This window comes from Lissotriton vulgaris, chromosome 11 (assembly GCF_964263255.1).
Source record: "Lissotriton vulgaris chromosome 11, aLisVul1.2, whole genome shotgun sequence".
Lineage (NCBI taxonomy): Eukaryota > Metazoa > Chordata > Amphibia > Caudata > Salamandridae > Lissotriton > Lissotriton vulgaris.
This window is the reverse complement of record NC_141699.1, coordinates 995,250,468-995,271,666: the sequence shown is the minus strand read 5'-3', so window position 1 is coordinate 995,271,666 and position 21,199 is coordinate 995,250,468. Positions and strand designations below refer to the sequence as shown.

The following is a 21,199-nucleotide window of genomic DNA, read 5'->3' as shown; positions in this document are numbered from 1 at the left end:
TAAAGTTATACCAGTCTTATAGGTTTTGGTCTCATATGGCTGTCTTAATTATATACAACTTGATCAATACAGACAAATGTTCAATACGCCCTTAGTAGCAAGTTTCTTCTGGGTCCAAGGAAATAATATTATCACTTATCATCCTCCAGGAACGATTTTCTCAATATTAGCATTAAATATATAATGGAAAGGCCATCATTTGCCATTATCTGAAATAACCTATTTTGTTCTCAAACCCACAACTTAACCAAATTCTCTATTCCATTAAGTGCTCATGGGTGCAGAGAAAATCTACCTCATATGCCAATGTATCAGTCAAGTCTAGGCGTTCAACTGCTTGCGAAAGCCATCGCAATTTCCCCTCCTGGAAACTCACGAAACCCTACCCACCAATTCAGCGCCATTGCCTCCATTGTTGATGACCTGTTAACTGGTTTCCCTGCCTCAGCACTGCCCTCTGCTGTGCCGTCTCCGCCTCTATGCTCCACCTCCCAGTGCCACTGCTGGTGTGTGGATCAGTCAGGAGGGAACAGGTGTATCTTTTCTCGATAGGCTTGTGTGGGTGTAGGAGGGCGAGGCTTACAGCCATGCTTTTGCTATTCACTCTGTGGTCTTTTGAAAGCTACTTGGCGTGTGGCAGGTGTTGTACACTAGATTTGTCGATCAAAGTGACATGGGTGAGCGTATGAGCGGCAGTGAAAGCACTTGTACAGACCAAGTGAAATAAAAGCAAAAGCAGGAGACCAATGCTAAACATGTAGAATCTTCACCAAGCAAGTGTAAACCAGATTTGGAAGAATAATATTTGTGTAGTCTGTATATACACTAATGCTTGGTATTGAGTAGTCGTCCTTGTCATTGAGTAGTCGTCCTTGTCATTTGCTAGTGAAGCTTTAGTTCCTGCTTTTCTCATGCTGAGAATCAGCAGCTGTTTCAAAGGAAATGCAAGGAGCTCCCACTTGGAGTTACGGAAAGTAATTATTAGGATATCGCATGAATGCACCTGCAGGGCTAAGCGTTGGCACTCCAAACAAAACAATCTGCCCATGCCTCTGATTCTGGGTCTCAAGCTAGGATAGGATTGAAGGCTGCAATCTGTTAGAGACAAAATTAGCAGAATTTATGGAGAGGTCTATGGATTGAAAAACAGTGAGTTTGCAGTCACTGTTAACGTCTTGATCTGTTCTGTTACCTTCTCATTACAAATGATGCTAATACGGACTCCTTTTCTTTTTTCTTTCAGTGAGTTATTCACGACCAGTGATCATTTTAGGTCCTATGAAAGACAGAATAAATGACGACTTAATCTCAGAATTCCCTGACAAATTTGGGTCCTGCGTTCCACGTGAGTATGCTTTCCGTGTTGTAAACAGATTAATCAATATGACCCTGTTATAACAATCCCTGATTTCTTTTTGTAATAGTTTTTATTCTCTCTTAGCATTGTAAAGTCCTTGCCACACTTCATGCATACTGCCGTGCCTCTTTGTACATAAATGATGTTTTCGATCCAATGAAAGGAGCACTTGTTAGTACATAGTACTTCATTTCACATGAGTTCTTCCTTTGTTTATAATCTGAAAATGAGCAGAACAGAGCTGCTCCCCCCCAAAAAGTTTTTGGCGACCTTCCTGCGCTTCAAAATACCCCGATTGAGACTATTAGGATTTATTTCTAGGAAAAGTACATAAACACAGGATATGTGAACAGTACACTATCTTCTCTACACATGTTAAGTTATTTATGATGTGTAAATAAATCTGCTTTTGTATTTTTGTAGACACTACAAGACCGAAGCGAGATTATGAGGTAGATGGTCGAGATTATCACTTTATGGGCTCTCGAGAGCAGATGGAAAAGGATATCCAAGATCACAAGTTCATTGAGGCGGGACAGTACAACAACCACCTTTATGGGACGAGTGTCCAGTCTGTACGGGAAGTAGCAGAAAAGGTAACTTACTGTGAGCCACTTCTGTCCAGATCACCTTATTGCTTCTAGGAAGCGCTAGTGTGCTAGAATCATTGCTTAAGATGTGTTATGTGAGTTTTTTAGGTTTTTTTTCTCAGTGTTATATCATTTATAAAATATAATTAACTGTACAAAAAAAGAAATTAACAAATGAAAATCTAAAAACGAAAGCTCACTCAATTTCCAGTGTGCAATCACAATGTTCAGAGGGAAACACCAAGCCCATTTAACAACTGAAAGATATCCTGACAGACACATTTTATAACCGATCTGTTATGTGAGGTTAGACCTCCCACCAGTACATTATTTATAGGATAATGCACCCTAGGCTATATGCTGGGTGCCCATGAAGAAAAGTAATGCAAAGTTGTCACTTGTAAGAAGTTATGTTTTTTTCCAGTGGGGTGTATTTTCAGGGTTTGAAAATGAAAGCTAGCAGTGTGCTCAGCAGACCGCCAGAGGCATACAGACACTCAGATTATTAGAGATGGCTGGAGAATAGCTGTGTGCTGATTGAGCTGGGGCATACTTGGTACACCCAGGCACTTCTAACGAGTTAATAGTAACTTGTGATGTACAGTTTACTTTTAACTAAAAGTACAAATGGATAGGCTTTTATAGGCATATTGCTATATTCTAAATGTAGTAAGCGCATGAGACTGTTTTTTAAAACTTATTGCAGGCTTTCAAATGTCGTAAATGAATTATACAATTGGCGCTTTTGTACAGTGATTGCAGGCTTCAATGTTTTATAAATGATTACACCTTTTTTCTTAAACCACCATTGTTTAGTCTTACGTTTTTTTCACTTAAGCCATTGATGATCGGGTCTAAACATGATTTTGCAATTCCTTGCTGCCAAGAACCCCTATCCTGATTGTGCGCTGTGTGACTTTCTTCCAGGGTGCTTCTAAATTGACTTAATAGGTGAGCTTTCGTTTTTTAAATTTGGCACTGCTGATTTTCTCAGAGAATGTTGCCAGGAATCAAGAGACCTCTATCATCTTTTTTGAGAGGCCTTTAATGTTCTAAGCATGTGTTTCTGTAGACACACATGGTCTGCATTTTCCTGCCATCTAGAATTGGTCATGTGCGTTTGCAAGTTGTTTGTCTTCAACTAGTTGTGAATCACTAAATGCCTTGTAACTCCTCCCTTAGTCCACAATGCACAATGACGCATTAAGACTCAACCTCAGATATTTTTTGTTTTTTTATGCCATGGGCTTGGACATTTATTAATAACAACAAAACAACTAAATGGAGGGTCCCAGGGAATATTTACCGACCACACAGTTACAGCCCCCTTAGCAAAGTATACAATACAAACAAAAATAACTGTGGGTCAATTATGTGTCAAGCTGTGTCGAGATGACCGAATGTGTATTCTAAGTGTGTTAGTAAAGCACACAACAGGATATCACACTGAATAGGAAGATATCCATCAGTTACTCGCCCTTTGCCGCCCGTTCATCATTTGAACCACTTCCCAAAGTGGAGGATCTTAGTTGTTGCCACCTATTGAGGGAAAAGGCTGCTGTTGTGCAGTTGAGGACTCAAAGGGGAATGGTATTGGTAACTGAAAAGCAGTGCAAGGAAAAAGGTTTTGTGAAAAGAAAGGGATAAGTGCTCTGTAATAAAATTGAATAGTGAACGCAAAAATATTTTATTCTGGTGCTGTTCACTTTCAAAGCTAAAAGCAACTCAGTGCAAAATAACCAGTAATTGAACCTAATAGTTACTGGCCCGATGTGGTGGTCGACATGTTTCTGCGGAAATTTAAAGATCACTTAGTATCTCCCGCTTCTTCAGGACCTAAATCTTTTGCTACTGCTAAACGGTGAAATAGATAGAAAAGGAAATTATTTGATACAGATATCACCTGTTCAAACCTGGTAGTCCTCCTACTTATGCGGGGGATTGCCCGGGAGACACGTCATCAAGACACAGACAACATAAATAAAAGACACATACAAAGATAAAAACGACGTTACCAAGATTAGTGTAAGTCATCTTATATTGTCAACTTATTTCAAGGTTATCCTAAGTGAACAGTTATTAATTGCTGGGTCACTCTACTCCTCTCGCTCATCTATAGGGTAAGAGGAACGTGCCTCTCCTCGCCTGGCAACAGCTCAGGAAGATAGTGCACCGCTCTGTGGTGTAGAGAAAGTGGTATATACAGTCATAGTTAAAAACAACGCGAAGGCTAAACATGCAGGCGCTCCAATCTATGTCCAGGAGATACAAGTGTCACAGATTCCACCATGGATTTACATTAACCCTACATCCAATTCCTCCAAGAGGGCCAAAACTTCCTCCTGCAGAAGCCGCAAATGATCCCCCGATACGCGGTGGTGTTGCGGTGGCATGGCTTGAGGGGTCGTCTCGAAGGGGAGAGAGAAGCCCCTTCTTGGCCAAGGGGGCCATCGAGCGCGTTCCTGGGACAGAAGTAGGATGTGGTTGCTACTCTCACTACTTTCTGGTACCCAAGAAGGGCAAAGGGGGCCTACGCCATATCTTGGATCTACGGAACGTCAACGGCTTCCTCCGGAAGGAGAAGTTCAAAATGCTGACTCTGGCTCAGGTCTTAGCTGCCCTAGACCCAGGAGACTGGATGGCAGCGTTGGACTTGCAGGACGCTTATTTCCACATTCCCGTCCTGCCGGCGCTACCTGCGGTTCATGGTAGGCCACGAGCACTTTCAGTTTACCGTGCTCCCCTTCGGCCTTACCAGCGCCCCACGGGTGTTCACCAAGGTGATGGCGGTGGTCGCAGCTCATCTGCGCAGGTTAGGGGTTTCAGTCTTCCCCTACCTCGACGACTGGTTGTTGAAGGCAGGCTTGCCCCAGACAGTCGTCAGCCACCTCCAGACAACGGCAGACCTCTTGCACCAGCTGGGGTTCTCCATCACACCTGTGCCCCTCTCAGAAGCTCCATTTCATCGGAGCGGTTCTCGACTCGGCGCAGTTTTGGGTTTACCCCCCCCCGAACAGCAGGTTCGGGATATACAGGCTCGGATTCCAATCTTTCAGCCTTTATCCCGAGTTTCGGTCAGGTTGACGCTGCGGCTTCTGGGGCTGATGGCTTCCTGCATCCTTCTGGTGCATCACGCCCGTTGGCGGATGCGGGCTCTGCAGTGGGACCTGAAGTTTCAGTGGGCCCAGCATCAGGGCAACCTGTCAGACCATGTCCTGATCTCGGAGGGAACTGCGAGACAGCTGCAGTGGTGGCTCACGGACCGCGATTGGGCCAGCGGCAGATCCCTCTGCCTTCCCCAACCGGAGCACGTAGTTGTGACGGACGCGTCCCTCCAGGGCTGGGGAGGCCACATGGGAGAGGCGGAGATCAGAGGCCTCTGGTCTCCGGCGGAGTCCCGGCTCCATATCAACCTTTTAGAGCTGCGGGCGATTCGTCTTGCACTGAAGGCATTCCTCCCCTCTGTCCGGGGGAGTGCAGTGCAGGTGTTCACGGACAACACCACTGCCATGTGGTACTGCAACAAACAGGGCGGGGTGGGGTCGTGGACCCTCTGCCAGGAGGCTCTGCGCCTTTGGCAGTGGCTGGAACATCAGGGTGTGAGCCTGGTGGTTGAACACCTGGCAGGTTCTCTGAACGCCAGGGCAGACGAACTCAGCCGCCGGTGCATGATGGATCACGAATGGCATCTGAACTCGGACGGGGCGCAAGGCCTCTTTCAGCAGTGGGGAGAGCCTTGGTTAGATCTATTCGCCACCGAAGAGAACGCTCAATGTCATCAGTTCTGCGCGTTGGAATTTCCAAGGCGGCACTCGCTCTGAGACGCTTTTCGTCGCGAGTGGAGTTGCGGACTGTTGTACGCCTTTCTGCCTATACCACCTCTGCCCAGAGTGCTGAAAAAGATCAAGCGCGACCGGGCACAAGTCATCCTTGTGGCTCTGGGCTGGGCACGAAGGTACTGGTATCCCGAGCTACTCAGTATGTCAGTCGATCCCCCGATTCGTCTGCCTCTTCAGGAGGACCTTCTGTTGCAGCAGCAGGGGACGGTCCTCCACCGAACCTGTCCAGTCGCCACCTCCATGCTTGGAGATTGAGCGGCGACAGTTGAGGCCATTTGACTTGCCTCCTGAAGTCTGTAACATCATTTTGGCAGCCAGGCGTCCCTCCACAAAGTCGGTATACGCCTGCAGGTGGAACAGATTTGTGGCATGGTGCACAGCAAAGGCTGTGCATCCTCTCTCTGCCCCTCTTTTTGAGGTTCTTCTCTTCCTTCTTTCTCTTGCCCAGCAGGGCTCTGCTCTGGGCACTATCAAGGGCTACCTTTCTGCTCTTTCAGCCTTTTTGGGGCTGCCTGATCAACCTTCTTTGTTCAAGTCCCCTATTGTTAATCGATTCTTGAAAGGCATCACACATACGTTCCCTCCTGTTCCCTTTGTGATGCCTCTGTGGGACTTGAACTTGATTCTTACTTTTCTGATGTGCGCTCCCTTCGAGCCACTTCAGAACTGTCCTCTCCGCCTTCTTACATTGAAGACTGCCTTCCTGGTAGCCATCACCCCTGCCAGGAGAGTGAGTGAGCTCCAGGCTCTATCCTGTAAACCTCCTTTCCTTTCGGGTTGTGTTGCGGACAAGGCCCTCTTTCCTGCCCAAGGTAGTCACAGCCTTCCACATCGGGCAATCCATCACCTTGCCCACCTTCTTTCCGCCACCGCATCCCTCAACAGAGGAAGAGAGGCTCCACTGTCTGGACCCAAAGTGTGCGCTCTCTTTCTATCTGGATCGCACACGGCAGTTCTGGGTGGATGACCAACTCTTTGTTGGTTCCGTGGGCGCTAAGAAGGGAAAAGCGGTACACAAGCGGACCATCTCGCGGTGGATCATATTGTGTATCCAGGCGTGCTACTCCTTGGCTAAGAAGGAACCCCCTGTTGGGCTGAGGGCTCATTCCACTCGAGCCACGGCTACTACTACTGCCTTGGGCCGAGGAGTGCCCTTGCAGGACATTTACCAGGCAGCTACGTGGGCCTCGCTGCACACGTTTGCAAGACATTATTGCCTGGACAGCCAAGTCCGGAGGGATGGCTTCTTTGGCCGTTCCGTCCTCCAGGACTTTCTGGTGTGATTATTGGTTCGCAGACCCATCATCGGGGTAGGTATTGCTGGGGTATCTATTCTAAGGTAAGGAGTCTATCACTAACGTTTCTCTTTCAGATGCACAAGTTACTACTTGTGTAACGATATATCTGTAAGAGATATTAGTTAGTGATAGATTCCTTACCTACCCACCCATCCTCCCCGTTCTGTGAACCGATATCTAGGGTCAAGGTCATCCCCTTTTAGGGCCCTAGTTTCAAGGCACCAGTGTTGGTTTTTGGCATAGCTCTGCATTTCTGGCGCGGAAAAGCTGTGTCTAAGAACTGACGTCAGCACGCGGAGGCGGCGTCTAAATACTCAGACGACGTCATCACGGCACCCACGACGCCGGACGCGGAGCCGCAGACGACGCCTACCGACGCGCAAGGGTACTGCTACGCAAAAATTTCCGGATCCAGTCTGACGCCAGGGGATATTCTAAGGTAAGGAATCTATCACTAACTAATGTCTCTTACAGATATATCGTTACACAAGTAGTAACTTGTGCATATGGCTTCATTTAAAATATGTCCATTAACTTGATTCTTTTTGCAAATCCCCAAGTGCTACACTAAAGCATAGGGTACCTGGCTGCAGGTTGCATTCACTTATGGACTGCACAGTTAATGTTGCCATCTTATGGATACTAGCAGTTCCAGACGAAACCACATCAATGATGGGGTCAAAAAGTTGCATGCACAGCACCAGTGTGTCCTAGCACTAGTCCATGCAAGAGCGGCTCTCCTTAGTAAGCTGTATTTTGAACCTGTGCACCTCTGGAAGGAGTCTGTTTTTGTAGAATCCAGAAGAGGCAACAGACGATTTCTAATTTAATGTAATTAATTCTACCCAAACACCCCCAGCTTCTGATTAAGCCAGCACATGTGTGTTGCCTCTGCTCAAAAGCAGCCTTATTCAGGCTGCAAATTATGCCTGTGTGACAAGAGGGGCGCAAAAGTTCATCACTCACACGTGCAGTTCAACCGTCCAAAAGAAAATGAAAATTGTCTGCTGATAGTGACCACTTAGGAAGGCAGATTCATTTAGGCCCTACTTAAATAGGCCAGATGATTGTGTGGCAGACCCCATTCTAGAACTAGCCGAACTGGTAACATTGTGATGAATTACAAGACAACTTTTATTTACTTTGAACGTAACACTGGATTACCTCATAATATAGTGATAGCAAACTAATGTTATTTACATGATCATTTAATTTATGATAAATTTCTTGACGAACAAGTTACTTATCTTCGGTAATGCCTTATCTGGTAGAGACAATATATAGCTGCCGACTCCTTACCTATGAATTTCTCCAGGCGTCAGGCTGGATCAGGAAGAGTTTTCGTGAGCAGTGCCCCTGCGCGCCGATACGTGGTGCCGGTTGGCTTCATGTGGTCGCATATGTGCTGGAAGTGACATCCATGTCACCTATATAGGGGCCACGTCGGTGCACTGAAGTCAGTTACTTTTCCAAATTTCTATGTCAGAAGCGCGGAGCCATTAAGTGCACTGACCATGGTGTACCCAAACGAGCCCTGAAAGGGATCTGTCCTAACCCTAGAAATCATTCGGTAGAGTGGGGAGTATAGGTGGGTCAGTAAGGAATCTGCGGTTAGATATTGTCGCTACCAGATAAGGCTTACCGAAGGTAAGTAACTCGTTCATCTGATAGACATCTAGCCGCAGATTCTTTACCTTTTAAAAGGTACCCAAGCAATGCCATCCCGGAGTTGGGTCTTGACCAAATTTAGACCAAGAAGTCCTACAGGACCAAACTGTCAAAGTGCCCATCCCAGTGGGCCTGACTGCCCAGGCATTACGGCTTGTTAAACTTGTGCATGGATACCTATGTTGCTGCCTGACAGATGACCAGGCCTGGGACTCCATGGGCTAACGCAGTGGTCGTAGCCTTACCTCTTGTGGAACGAGCTCGTAAGCCTTCAGGAGGTTGCTTCTTTGCCAGTGTTTAGCCGATTTTGATGCAGAGAACAATCCATCGAGAGATGATCTGTTTCTGCACCGCCCGACCTTTCTAAGCATCAAAATACCCCACGAAGAGTTGGTTGTCTATTGTGAAGTCTGGTCAAGGTAAAACAACTGCTCTTGTTGGGTTCGCTCCTCTTATTTAGAGGGATGTGGAGGAGCGTAGAAAGTTGGCCCACATGAAATGTTACCACTTTTGCCAGGAAAGAGACCCTAGTGAGAAGCACCAGTTTGTCAGGAAAAACTAATTGAAAGAGAGGCTTGGATGATAAAGCCTCTAGCTTCCTCACCCTCCTGGCGAATGTAATCACCACAAGAAAGGATGTTTTGTTGGTGAACAGCCTGAGGGGACAGTTGTGTTAAGGCTCAAAGGAGGCACCCATCAGAAATGTGAGAACCAAATTAAGGTGCCACTGAGGCGTAATGAAATGGGAAGGTGGGAACCTATTTACAAGACCTTTTAGAAATCTATTTATAATGAGAAATTCAAATAAGGAGGGTTAGTAAGGCAGCCGCAAGAGAGCAGAAAGATACCCTGTCATAGTACCCAGAGACCTGATGGGCAACAGCCAAAATAAAAAGTAAAATATCAGAAAGGGAGGCAGAAAGAGGATCAGTAACCTTTCTGTACAATATGCTACAAACCTTTTCCCATCGGCAGGGTCTATACCGTCTTGACGGAAGGTCGTCTGGCTGCCAGAACAAGAATACAGACTTCGGGAGACAGGTCGAAAGCGATCAACTACCGCAGCTCAATCTCAACGCAAGAAGGCGAAGAGTTGACCGGTTCTGTAGGAGGACCCTCCACTGCTGCTGTGTAGAGACATTTTTATTTATAAAGTTTTATATAGCACGAACAAGATACCGAAGAATATCAGAGTGCTTTACAAAAGATCCTCCTGAAGGGGCAGCATGATCGTTGAATCGATGCTTAGGTTCAGAAGCTCTGGATACCAGACTCTCTGTGCCCAGTTTGGAGCCACAAGGATGACTGGGGCCAAGTCAGTCCTGATCTTCTTGAGAATTCTGGGCAGGAGTGGCATGGGGCAAAAGGCTTTCCAGGGACCTGAGCTCTACTTGAGAGGAAAATAGTCTCCCAACGAGAGCTGCTTTGGAAACTCTAGGGCACGAAACTGCTGACATTGCATGTTCTCAGCCGAGGCAAACAAATCTAACCAAGGCTCTCCCCACAGTTGAAAGATACCTTGTGCCACCTGCGGTTGGGGACTCAATCCACTAGTCATTGACTGCTGAGTTTGTTTGCATTGGCATTCAGCGAACCTGCCAGTTGTTGAACCATCAGGGAAATGCATTGTTGTTCAAAACATGTCCAGAGATGCAGGGTCTCTTGACAAGTGGTCCATATCCAAACTTCCCTTTACGCCTAAATTGCTTTAAAAGACTCTAAATATTGAACTCATGTCATGCATCAACATCAATAATGGACTGGATCATTCTCAATATGGATTTAGGAAGGCACACAGCACAGAAACGTCTCTGCTCAACGCATCAGAAGAATTAAGATGTGTCATGGACAACGGAGGCCAGGTCATACTAATACTGCTTGATCTCTCTGCGGCCTTTGATACGGTCAACCATACCTTCTTAATTGACCAATATGCGAAATTAGGAATAACTGGTACCTCACTGAAGCTACTAAAAGCTTTTTTAACTAACAGAACAAATCATGTAGCAATGGGTGAATTTACTTTATAGCAATTTTGCTTGCCTTGTGGGGTACCTCAAGACTCTTCATTGAGCCCCGCCATTTTCAAACTTTATGTTGCCCCTCTGGTTAAACTTATAAAGACAATGGGTTTCTCTATAGTGTACTACGCCGGCGACACCCAAATTAAAGTCTACATTTTTAAAATCTCATGAGTAAGTTGGACACAGGTTTAGCTCCTGTATACCCAAATACAACAATGGATGAGAGCAAACTGCTTAAAGCTTAATGCGGGGAAAACAGAGGTTCTTCTGTTTGGGAAAGATAAATCCTTCTGGTCGCCAATTTGGTGGCCTCAGAATATGGGACCAACACTAGTACAGAAAGGAAATTTAGCCAGACGTTTGGATTTTAAAACTCTCTGAATTACTTTTGAAGCACTGTACAATATGGGACCAAACTATTTTCGCTAGACATTTGTCTGGTATACCCCAAATAGGAAGCTTAGATCCTCGGATACAATGCTACTAACACCTCTAAAACAAAGCGTGCAACTTGAGGTGGTAGGAGCTTTTTTCCAAGTTATGGAATGGTCTTCTGATTACCATAAGAAAATGTTCAGATCTCTTGGCTTTTCGGAAATTAATAAAGACATGGCTATTCAATCAATAGGAATTATTAACCAACACCCTTCACTTCCCCGTTCTTGAATGATATGACAGCAGCATCAAGACACATCTGGGCATTCGAGCACTAACTAAAAATAAAATCAAAATCAACCCCACCTGTCCTGTTTGTTGCAGTACCACATAGCGGTGCTGTTGCCGAGAACACCTGGACCAGCCTTCCCTTGATGGTAGGTAGAAAGGCTTTCAATGGCAGTCAGATCGCACAGAGCTTCCCCATGTTTGTTTGAGTCAGAATTTCGTCGGAGACCAGAGTCCTCTGATCTCCACCTCTCCCAGATTGACACCCCATCCAATGAGTGACTCGTATGTCACTACTGTCAGATCTGGTTGGGGAAGGGAGAGGGATCTGCCTCTGACCCAATCACAGTTCGTTAGCCACCACTGCAGGTCCTGTTCAGTTTTCTCTGAGATCTGGACCATGTCAAGGAGATTCCCCTGATGCAGCGCCCACTCGAATTTCAGGACCCACTGCAGATCCTGCCTATGCTATCTGGCATGTGTCACTAGCAGGATGCGGGAGGCCGTGAGGCCCAGCAGCCTCAGAGTCAGTCTTGCTGAAACCTAGGATAGAGACTGAAACATCGGTATCCTAGTCTGAATATCCTGGACTCAAACGCTCTAGAGCAGGGGTCTCCAAACCGGTCCTGGAGGGCCTGATCCATGCCAGATTTTTTGGATATCCCCATTGAGATACATGTAGTTATTTTAAAAATCTGGCATGGATCCGGCCCTCCAGGACCGGTTTGGAGACCCCTGCTCTAGAGCATAAGCCAGAAAGTGCACTGTGTCCAGAACAGCTCCGATAAAAGGGAGCATCCGAGAAGGAGTCAGGTGTGACTAAGGCATGTTGATAGTGAACCCCAGCGCATGCAGGAGGTCCGCTTTAGTGTGGAAGTGGGAGACGAGATCCTGGGGCGAGTCCACCTTCAGCAACAAGTCATCAAGATAGGGAACAACTGGCACCCCTGATATGCTCAGATGAGCTGCGACCACCATCATTACCTTGGTGGACAACGCTGGTAAGGCCAAAAGGGAGCATGGTGAACTGAAAATGCTCATGGTCTACCATAAACTGTAGGTAACGCTGATCGGCAGGCAGGACTGGCATATGAAACAGGCGTCCTGCAAGTCCAATATAACCATTGACTGTTGAGGAAGTGGTTGAGGGCTCGCAGATCTAGGATAGGACGAAGGTCTATGTTTTTTTTCAGGGCCAGAAAGTAGCAGTAATATTAACCACAGCCCACTTCTGGTGCTGGAACCCTCTCTATGGCTCCTTGGCCAACAGAGCCATGACTTTCTCATTGAGCAGGGACAAATGATACTCTGTCAGCTGTTCGTAAAATGGAGGGAGGGATAGTCTTGAAGGGGAAGTAGTAGCCCCTTAGGACGATCTGCAGAACCCACCTCTGTTATGGTCTGCCAGTGGCGGAGGTATTAGCAGATCGTGCCAAAAATTGGACACCCATGATCTAAAAGGGCAAGATTAGGATAGTTTTTAGGCTGCAGCTACCAGGGGTGGTGGCTGAACCGGACCGCAGGCTACCAGACCGACGAGGCCGGTAGAACCCCTGCCCTCGTCCACGCAGAGGCCCAAGGACTTAGCCATAGCCTGCGAGACCTAAAACTGCTCCAGTACTGAGCCTGCCTTGTCTCTGAAGAGGCTGGTGCCTTGGAATGGCATGTTCATGAGGGAAGCCTGGACATCCTTAGAAAAAGCCAGATGTTCTCACCCAGGTGTGGTGTCTGAGGGCCACCGTCGACAAAACCTGCTCTGCCCAACTAGTCAGTCATGTCCAAGTCACATCGTATAGTGGACTTTGTTGCATCTCTCCCGTCTGTACCTGCTTGAGAGAGAATGCCTTTGGCCTCTCCCAGGACCTGTGGCATAACTTGCACAAACGTTTCACACAGAGTATAGGAATAGCGGCCCAATAAGCATGTGGTGTTCACTGACCGCATTACAGAGCTAGAAAGATAAAACATTTTCTTTTCAAAGCTGTCCAGCCTCTTAGATTCAGTGTCTGGGGAAGCAGTCGGCAACATGCCATGGGAAGTGAAGCCTTTTTGACCACCAAGCTCTCCAGGGTGGGGTGTTGGGTGAGGCAAATTTGGGTACCTGGGAGCAGGTGGTGCCGGTGAGCAATCGTCCTATTTACAGGAGACCCTGTGCTGGGTTTGGACCAAGTTCCTAGAAGGTCGGTGTGAGCTTTGTTGAACAGGTGTAGAGGTTCAGAGGAGGAGACTCCCAGTTGCAGCACCTCCGTCAAGATGTTAGTCTTGTACGCCACCGAGGGCAATTGCCGGTCGAAGAAGTCAGCCGCCCTCCACACCACCATTGTATATGTAGCTCCCTCCTCCATAGCCACACTAGAATGAGAAAGCATGCTGGTTTCTGGAGAAGTGCCCAGTCCGCTGGCATCACCCAGTTAATCACACCAGTCCATATCTTGCTCATATAAGGGTCCTGTGACCAATCCCATTACTCCCAGAGGCATAGCCCTCCAGAAAAGAGCTCAGGCTCTGACCTAGGACATGGGAGTCCTGTCGACCTCCAGAATCTGTGTTGGTCGACACGACTCTGGCTCCGTGACATCGGGTATCACAATGGGGCAGGTGCAGGGAGAGTCGGGGTTGTAGTAGCACAACCGGTGCCGCTCTGGACCCATGACCGGATCCGAGGGGGCCCATCGGAGCTGATAGCATGGAACCGGATGGAGCCCCCTCTAACCCAACGGGGCCTGAAGGGGCACCGGAGGGGTCAGGCGACTCAAAAATGAGACGCACAGCCTCATAAAATTCTTTCATTTAAACGGGGGTCACTCCAGCTCCCGAAAAACTGGACAGGCGCAGAGTCAGCCTAGGTGCAGGTTCTTGAGAAACCAGGCCTTGAACGCCGATGTTCCTTCGTCGCCTCTGCCAACATGCAAGGAGAAATCTAAGTGCAGTTTAACGTCGTGTGTTTTTTGTGCCTCTTACTGGAGTATCTGGACAATTTTGAGTGGTATGAAGAGGACTTCAGAACTCCTGGAACGGTACAGAGACATTCTTCTAGAGCAAAACCGTGACTTCCGCTGAGTCACATGCCGAACCGCTAGCAGTTTCAGAGACCACTCCCTCAAAGTCTTTGGTGCCATGGCCCAGCAATCTGAGCACAACTTGGAGTAGTGGTCGTGCTCTAGATACCACAAACACTCAAAGTGCGGGTTTGTCACTGACATGTTGCGTTGACGGGTGCCACAGGGTTTAGAACCGGTCTTCCTCAATGACATCCTCGACACACCAGGAGGAAAAAACCTCGGAGAACGTTGACAGAACTTCGCAAAAAGTGGCAGAGGGGTAGCTCTTTTCTCAGATCATGGCTTGTTTGAAAAGAAAAGAACTGACGACAGCGCGCCGAGGTGGCGCCTATATAGGTGACACTGATGTCACTTTTGGCGCCGTTGATGCCTCACGGGGCCGACTGACTCCACCAATCGGGTCACAGTGGAATTACTCACGAAAAATCTTCTGCTTCCAGTCTGAAGCTTAGGGAAATTCAAAGGTAAGGAATCTGCGGCTAGATGTCCCTATCAGATGCATGTAAATAAACTTGTATAGTAAGACACGATTACCCATAGGTGTCTTGGCGCTAGCGTCCCAAAAAGAAACCCACCAGAGCCTATATCAGAGCTATTTACATATCTATTTACGAGAAAAAACTGGTTTTTAGCCTTTTTTTAACTGCCGCAAAATTTGGTTGAGATCTTAACTTTAATGGCGGCATATTCCAAAGTTTGCTCTTAGAAAAGGAAAAACTCCTGCCACCCCATCTTACTTTATTTATTCTGGAGACAGCCACTAGTCTAGCAGAACATGATCTGAGCGTACGACCAGGTGAGTTCCAGAAAAAGATTTCTTGAAAGTGTTCTTGTTCTGTCAGGTGAAGAGCATTATGCACCAAACATGGTGCTTTAAAATGAATCCTTGCCATAACTAGTAGCCAGTGTATGCTATGCAAGGATTGAGAAATAGAGGCAAAGATTGGAATTTTCAAAAGCAGCCTGGCAGCTGCATTTTGAAGTGATTGAAGTTTTTCACCAAACACTTCTGAGAACCCATATACAGGCATTAGAGTAATCGATCCTTGTAATGACAGGTGCCACAATTATTTGTTTTGTAAATCTAAAGGTATGAAAGGAAAATCTTCTTTAGAGTGTTAAGCAGGGTGAAACAAGGTGGTTTGATCTATTTTGTCTGAAAAACCTAGTTTGGTGTCAAATACGACTCCTAGATTTTTTGCCTTTAGTACTAGATTTTTTCCCTTTTGTACTGGGGAAGGAGGAGAACCAAGATTGAACGGCCACCATGAAGAGTTCCAGAAGATGGAGTCGTTCTCAAAGTGAAGTACCTCAGATTTTTCTGAGTTTAATTTCAGACAGTTTCTTTGCATCAAGCTCAGAATGAGAGCTATGCAGTTGCGAAACATTTTAGCCACCCCTTCACCTTCAGATGATATTGAAACCACATTTTGTGTGTCATCTGTGTAGGAGTTTACTGCAAAACCGTAGCTGCCGGTAAGATTGGCCAGGGGGGTTACATAGATATTAAAAAGTGTTGGGCTGGGGCGTGGCTTGGACGCCGGAGAAATGGCGGCGTAATTCTGTCCTCCTCCAAGCGGCTGAGAATAATTACGCTGAAAAGAGCTGCAACCCAACTGTAATCCTGGCCAAAATGGGTGCCTGGCTGTCGGAACACCTGAACCGACGATGAGGGAAGTTAGAGCCAGATCCGACCGAAGGAAGAGGAGTTGACTGACCGTTTTGCCCTGACTGGAGGGAACTGCGCTGCATGACGGAGCCCGCTCACGGACACAACCACGCGGTCTCCCGGAGCTCCAGTCACGTCGCGCAACACGGGCTGATAAGGCTCATCCAGGGCGGTGCAGGACCATGGACCCACACGTTACAACGGAGTCGTGAGTAAAAACGAAGATCGCAGTGTGGCTGTTGAGTGCGTGCAAATGGGGAAGACAGTGCTGACGGCTTGAAATGGCGGCCACCCAGAGCGCCTGACTCCGCGCTTAGATCACCCTGCTCTGATGTCGTGTCCTTGAGTATGCCTATGATTCTGAAATAGGCGAAGTGGTGCAGACAGATTAAAACCCACGTTCAGGCACAGCTTTTGGAAATAACGCTGCGATCAGAATCTGCTAAAATCTGTGAATGCAAGAGCTGACTGTTTAAAATGTCGGTTCCCCAGCTCGTCTTACATCGTGATTGAGTAACCCTGCGCTTGGATGCCGTGATAATTACTGTGGCCTCTGGTGTGCTATGAGGAATTGTAGGAAGGCAATTAAAACCAATCAGCCACATTTTTGGATAGAACACTGCAAGCATACATAAAAACAATCATTACAAACACCTACAGAGCCTAATTTGTATTTTTTTGTCAAAGCAAATCTTAGAGAAACTGAGGAGATCTACAGAGACTTTAGGAATCTGGTGGCATATATGTGAACTAAAACTGTGACACTGTGTGTGGTATGCTGGTTGAACCTTTGCAGCAACTATTGCAATTGATATTCACAAGGATACAATCGATATTTACAAGGAGTACCACAAGCATTGTGCAAAATGACGGCTCCTGCTGATGAAAGTTCATGACGAGAGCTGTAGCTTATATGCTGGTAATGCATACATAATTTCCCATCAATAAAATCGCTTTTCACTACTCACGACCACCGGAATAAGGCGGGAGGAGGTGCTGCCCTGTACTCTCACGACGTAATTCAGTCTCAACCCCGTGAGTTGGTGAGAATCAGAGTAAAACCACAACAAATCGCTGCACACAACTAAAGAATGGGGGACAAAGAAAATGGTGTAACTTCTAAACGCCTGAAATCTAGCCCACCGACGCCAGTCAAAGGGAATAAAGGAATGGCGGAAGCCATGGAAACAATTTTGAGCAGGCTAGAAGAAGTTAGGGACTTGGCCAAATCCACCAAAGAAGAGGTTGTTGCTATCCGCCAGGATATCAAAGACATCAATTCAAGACTAACGGAGTCCGAGAGCAGGATAAGCAAATTGGAAGACTTTGAAAATAAAACGTGTGGAGCTATCAAGAACCTCTCCTTATGCTCGGACCACCTTGTGAGGAAAGTTGCGGAATCGGAAGACAGAAACAGAAGGGGTAACCTAAGAATTTTTGGTATGCCGGAAAAAGCAGAGGAATCCCATGACTCATGCATACCCTTCCTCGAGGAATGGTTCACGCAGGCCACAAATCTAACCTTCACTCAGCCACTGGAGTTCGATAGAGCACATAGAGTACCAGGACGAATCTCTAAGGATTCTAAGGATCAGAGGGGCCCAAGAGTGATCGTGCGTAAACCGCTAAGGTATCAGCAGGAGTTCGATAGAGCACATAGAGTACCAGGACGAATCTCTTAAGGATTCTAAGGATCAGAGGGGCCCAAGAGTGATCGTGCGTAAACCGCTAAGGTATCAGCACACAGAGCAGATACTTACCTTTGCTCGCAAGCATAACCATGTGCTATGGAAAGGTCACAAAATCTTCATCTCACAGGACTTCAGTAAGGAAACTATGGAAATCAGGAAAGCCTTCCTTGCATTGAGGCCCCAACTGAAGTCACTTGGTCACATGTATGGCTTTATTGGTCCAACAAAGTTTAGAGTAACTATACAGGGTGTGGCTCATGTGTTCTCTGACCCGCGAAAACTGCGACAACTCCTGTTCGACCAAGGAGATGGCACCATGGAAGTCTCCCCTTCAGCTCAACAAGGAGCCTCTTCATCTGGCCTAGGATGAGTTTTTGGCTTGGGGCTCTGGTACTATTACTCTCATGTTCCTGAATCCTCATAGAAGTACCTATTCTGACCTGAAACCGGTATGAGGGTCTCTTGTCCGGTATTGTTACATGGTTGATGGCCACGACTGGATTTGGACGATGTCCAATTAGGGCCCACTCACCTGGAGGCTTGCTCTGTCCTGTTCTGTACGGCACGGTACTGTTCTATGAACCCTTTGGGCCCTCTGCCAGCGAATCCTCTGGTACCCGGATCTGTATTAGAACTAATTCTTGAATCCTTGACTTAAAAGTTGTATCTTAAAGGTTATATCTATGCTACCATGATATTGCTCGTGTTACTCTTGGAACTCAAATAGGTGCTATGCTGTGGTGTTGTTTTGTAGCACTCCTCCTTGATGTTAAGTGCATCCACGATACTTCTCCTGCAACTACTGTTGTACTTGGTTCACGCTACCGAAGTCAATGCAGTGATTTTCCTGTGCTCCATGTTATGGCATCATTGTTGTTTATTGTTGCCTACATACTTGGTTTATTTTTTCTCTAGACTGGGGTTGCAGCCCCAAAGATTAATAGTTATGAGTAAGCTGCTTGAGGCGGCCTCGAGGTCGTCATTCCCGAGTCGCCATGTTCTGTTTCTACTACTGGGGAGGGAGGGGTGGGCTGTGGGTGAGGGAGGAGGTTGGTAGGGATGAAGGGGGGATTGTTTTCGCATTTTGTATATTGTTTTGTTTAGTTTTGTCCATCTTGCATCCTAGCTTGCATCCATTGCACCACATTACGTTCCGAGGCTTATACTCTGTCCTTCAATTTCCTGCATATTGTACTAGCCCTGTATTCAACGTGAGAAATGACACTGCTGGTTTTGCCAAAGGTATGAGACTTATGCATACACATGTTATGAGATGATATCACTTGTTGTATAATTGATGGCTCCTGTTATAGATACTCCAATAGGGACAACAACCATAGCTAACCTTAGAATATTATCGTTGAACGTGAAAGGCTTTAACCAACCGGTTAAACGCCAAAAGATACTTGATTATCTACGTAGGCAGCGTGGAGATATAGCCTTACTGCAGGAGACAAAACTAGAAGCGAAGCAATTTCACACACTGCGCAACAAATACTACACCGAAGTGATAGGCTCTGAAGCAATCTCAAAAAAGAATGGGGTGGTGATGCTAGTGGCCAAGAATGCAAATGTGGAGGTAGTCTCCACTACAACAGACACGAAAGGTAGATGGATTTCGGCGAAACTACTCAAAGACGACACTGAATTCTTTATCACGACAATTTATGCCCCAAATACACACGATCCTTCTTTCTGGGTAGGCCTCACGAAGCAGATCATTTCCATCCCCGACACGGCAGTCCATATTTTGGCGGGCGATTCCAATCTCCCATATGACCCGATACTAGATAGAGACTCTAAATGCGTCTTTCGCCCAGGCAGAGCCCATAAGGCGTTCATGAAACTGTGCAATAGGTTCCATATGGTAGACACGTGGCGCTTATTGCATCCTGATGGTAGAGACTATTCCTTCTACTCCCCACCACATGACTCGTTTTCGAGAATTGACTACGTACTCGTATCTAAAAACGCGGTGGCAAGAGTTGAGGACGCGGACATTGCTCCCAGGTTAGTCTCTGATCATTCCTGCGTCTCCCTCACACTATCTAATATTAAACCAACTACCCGTCAGTCTATGTGGCGATTCAACGATACTATTCTTAATGACACGAAACACAAAGAAACCCTTGACACTGCCATTAAAGATTTCTTACTGTTAAACAAGAGAGGGGACACCTCAGACACCATCCGTTGGGAGGCACTGAAATCCACTATAAGGGGACTTATTATAAAAATATCCACTGCAATTAATAAGAACCGCACCGCAGCCTTGTTGAAGTTAGAAGAGGACATCTCAAAACTCCAGCGCAAATACCTGATGAGTAGAAACCCTGAAGACCTAACTGAACTGTCCAATCAAAAATATACCTATAACAAACTTATCAGTGAGAAGGCAGGAATTTGGCTGGACAAGAGGAAGCGTTTTAAAATCTGTGACTCGAACAAAGCAGGGAAGGGGCTAGCGGCTTATCTTAAATTTAAAATTCAAAAAAACACCATTACTTCCTTACTCGATGGAAATGGCACTCCTAACTCTGATCCCACTAAGATTGCGAATATTTTCAAATACTTTTATGAGAAACTCTATGCTAGGAACGTACACGTTGACAGTGAAAAAATGGAGAAGTACCTCTCAAATTGCACACTCCCAACACCTACGACCGCAGAAAGGGAATCCTTGAACGAACCGGTCTCTGAATCGGAGGTTATTAGCGCGATCAAATCCCTCAAAAAGGGGAAAGCCCCTGGCCCTGATGGCTATACAGCACCATTTTATAAGACCTTCGCCCATATTCTTGCAACTCCTCTATTAGAAGTTTTTCAAGAAATTAGCACCACAGGAGAGGTTAAGGGAACTATGGCTGAAGCCGTAATTGCGGTAATACCCAAGGAAGGCAAAGACCATAAACTCCCCAAAAACTACAGGCCTATCTCGCTGATAAACTTAGATTGTAAGCTCCTGGCATCGATTTTAGCAAGACGCCTCCAGAAGGTCCTGCCTACCCTAATACATCCCTCGCAAGCGGGTTTCCTGAAAAACAGGCTATCGAGTGATAACACGAGAATTCTGGCTCACGTTATTGAAAAAGCAAAATTCTTATCCACACCCACCGTAGCAATTACACTAGACGCTGAGAAAGCGTTCGACAAAGTAGACTGGACTTATTTAAATGCTGTACTACACAAATTCGACCTGGGTCCTCTATTCACTAAATTAGTCATGTCCCTCTATGCCTGTCCCTCCGCTAGAGTACGGGCTGGTGGCGCTTTTTCCTCCCCCTTTAGTCTAGAGCAAGGCACTAGGCAGGGTTGTCCATTGTCCCCGTCCTTATTCC

At 46.5% G+C, this 21,199-nt stretch overlaps 1 protein-coding gene across 19 annotated transcripts in view; it reads left to right on the top strand.

Moving 5' to 3' along the window:
• The window catches only part of DLG1 (discs large MAGUK scaffold protein 1), a 1,304,904-nt gene that overhangs the window by 1,228,884 nt on the left and 54,821 nt on the right, over nucleotides 1-21,199 (top strand). For all 19 annotated transcript variants that reach the window (XM_086944257.1, XM_086944255.1, XM_086944253.1 and 16 more), the window contains 2 exons: nucleotides 1,244-1,345; nucleotides 1,781-1,953. In XM_086944257.1, coding sequence (XP_086800383.1) covers nucleotides 1,244-1,345; nucleotides 1,781-1,953 — 275 coding nt within the window. The remainder of the gene's footprint in view (nucleotides 1-1,243; nucleotides 1,346-1,780; nucleotides 1,954-21,199) is intronic.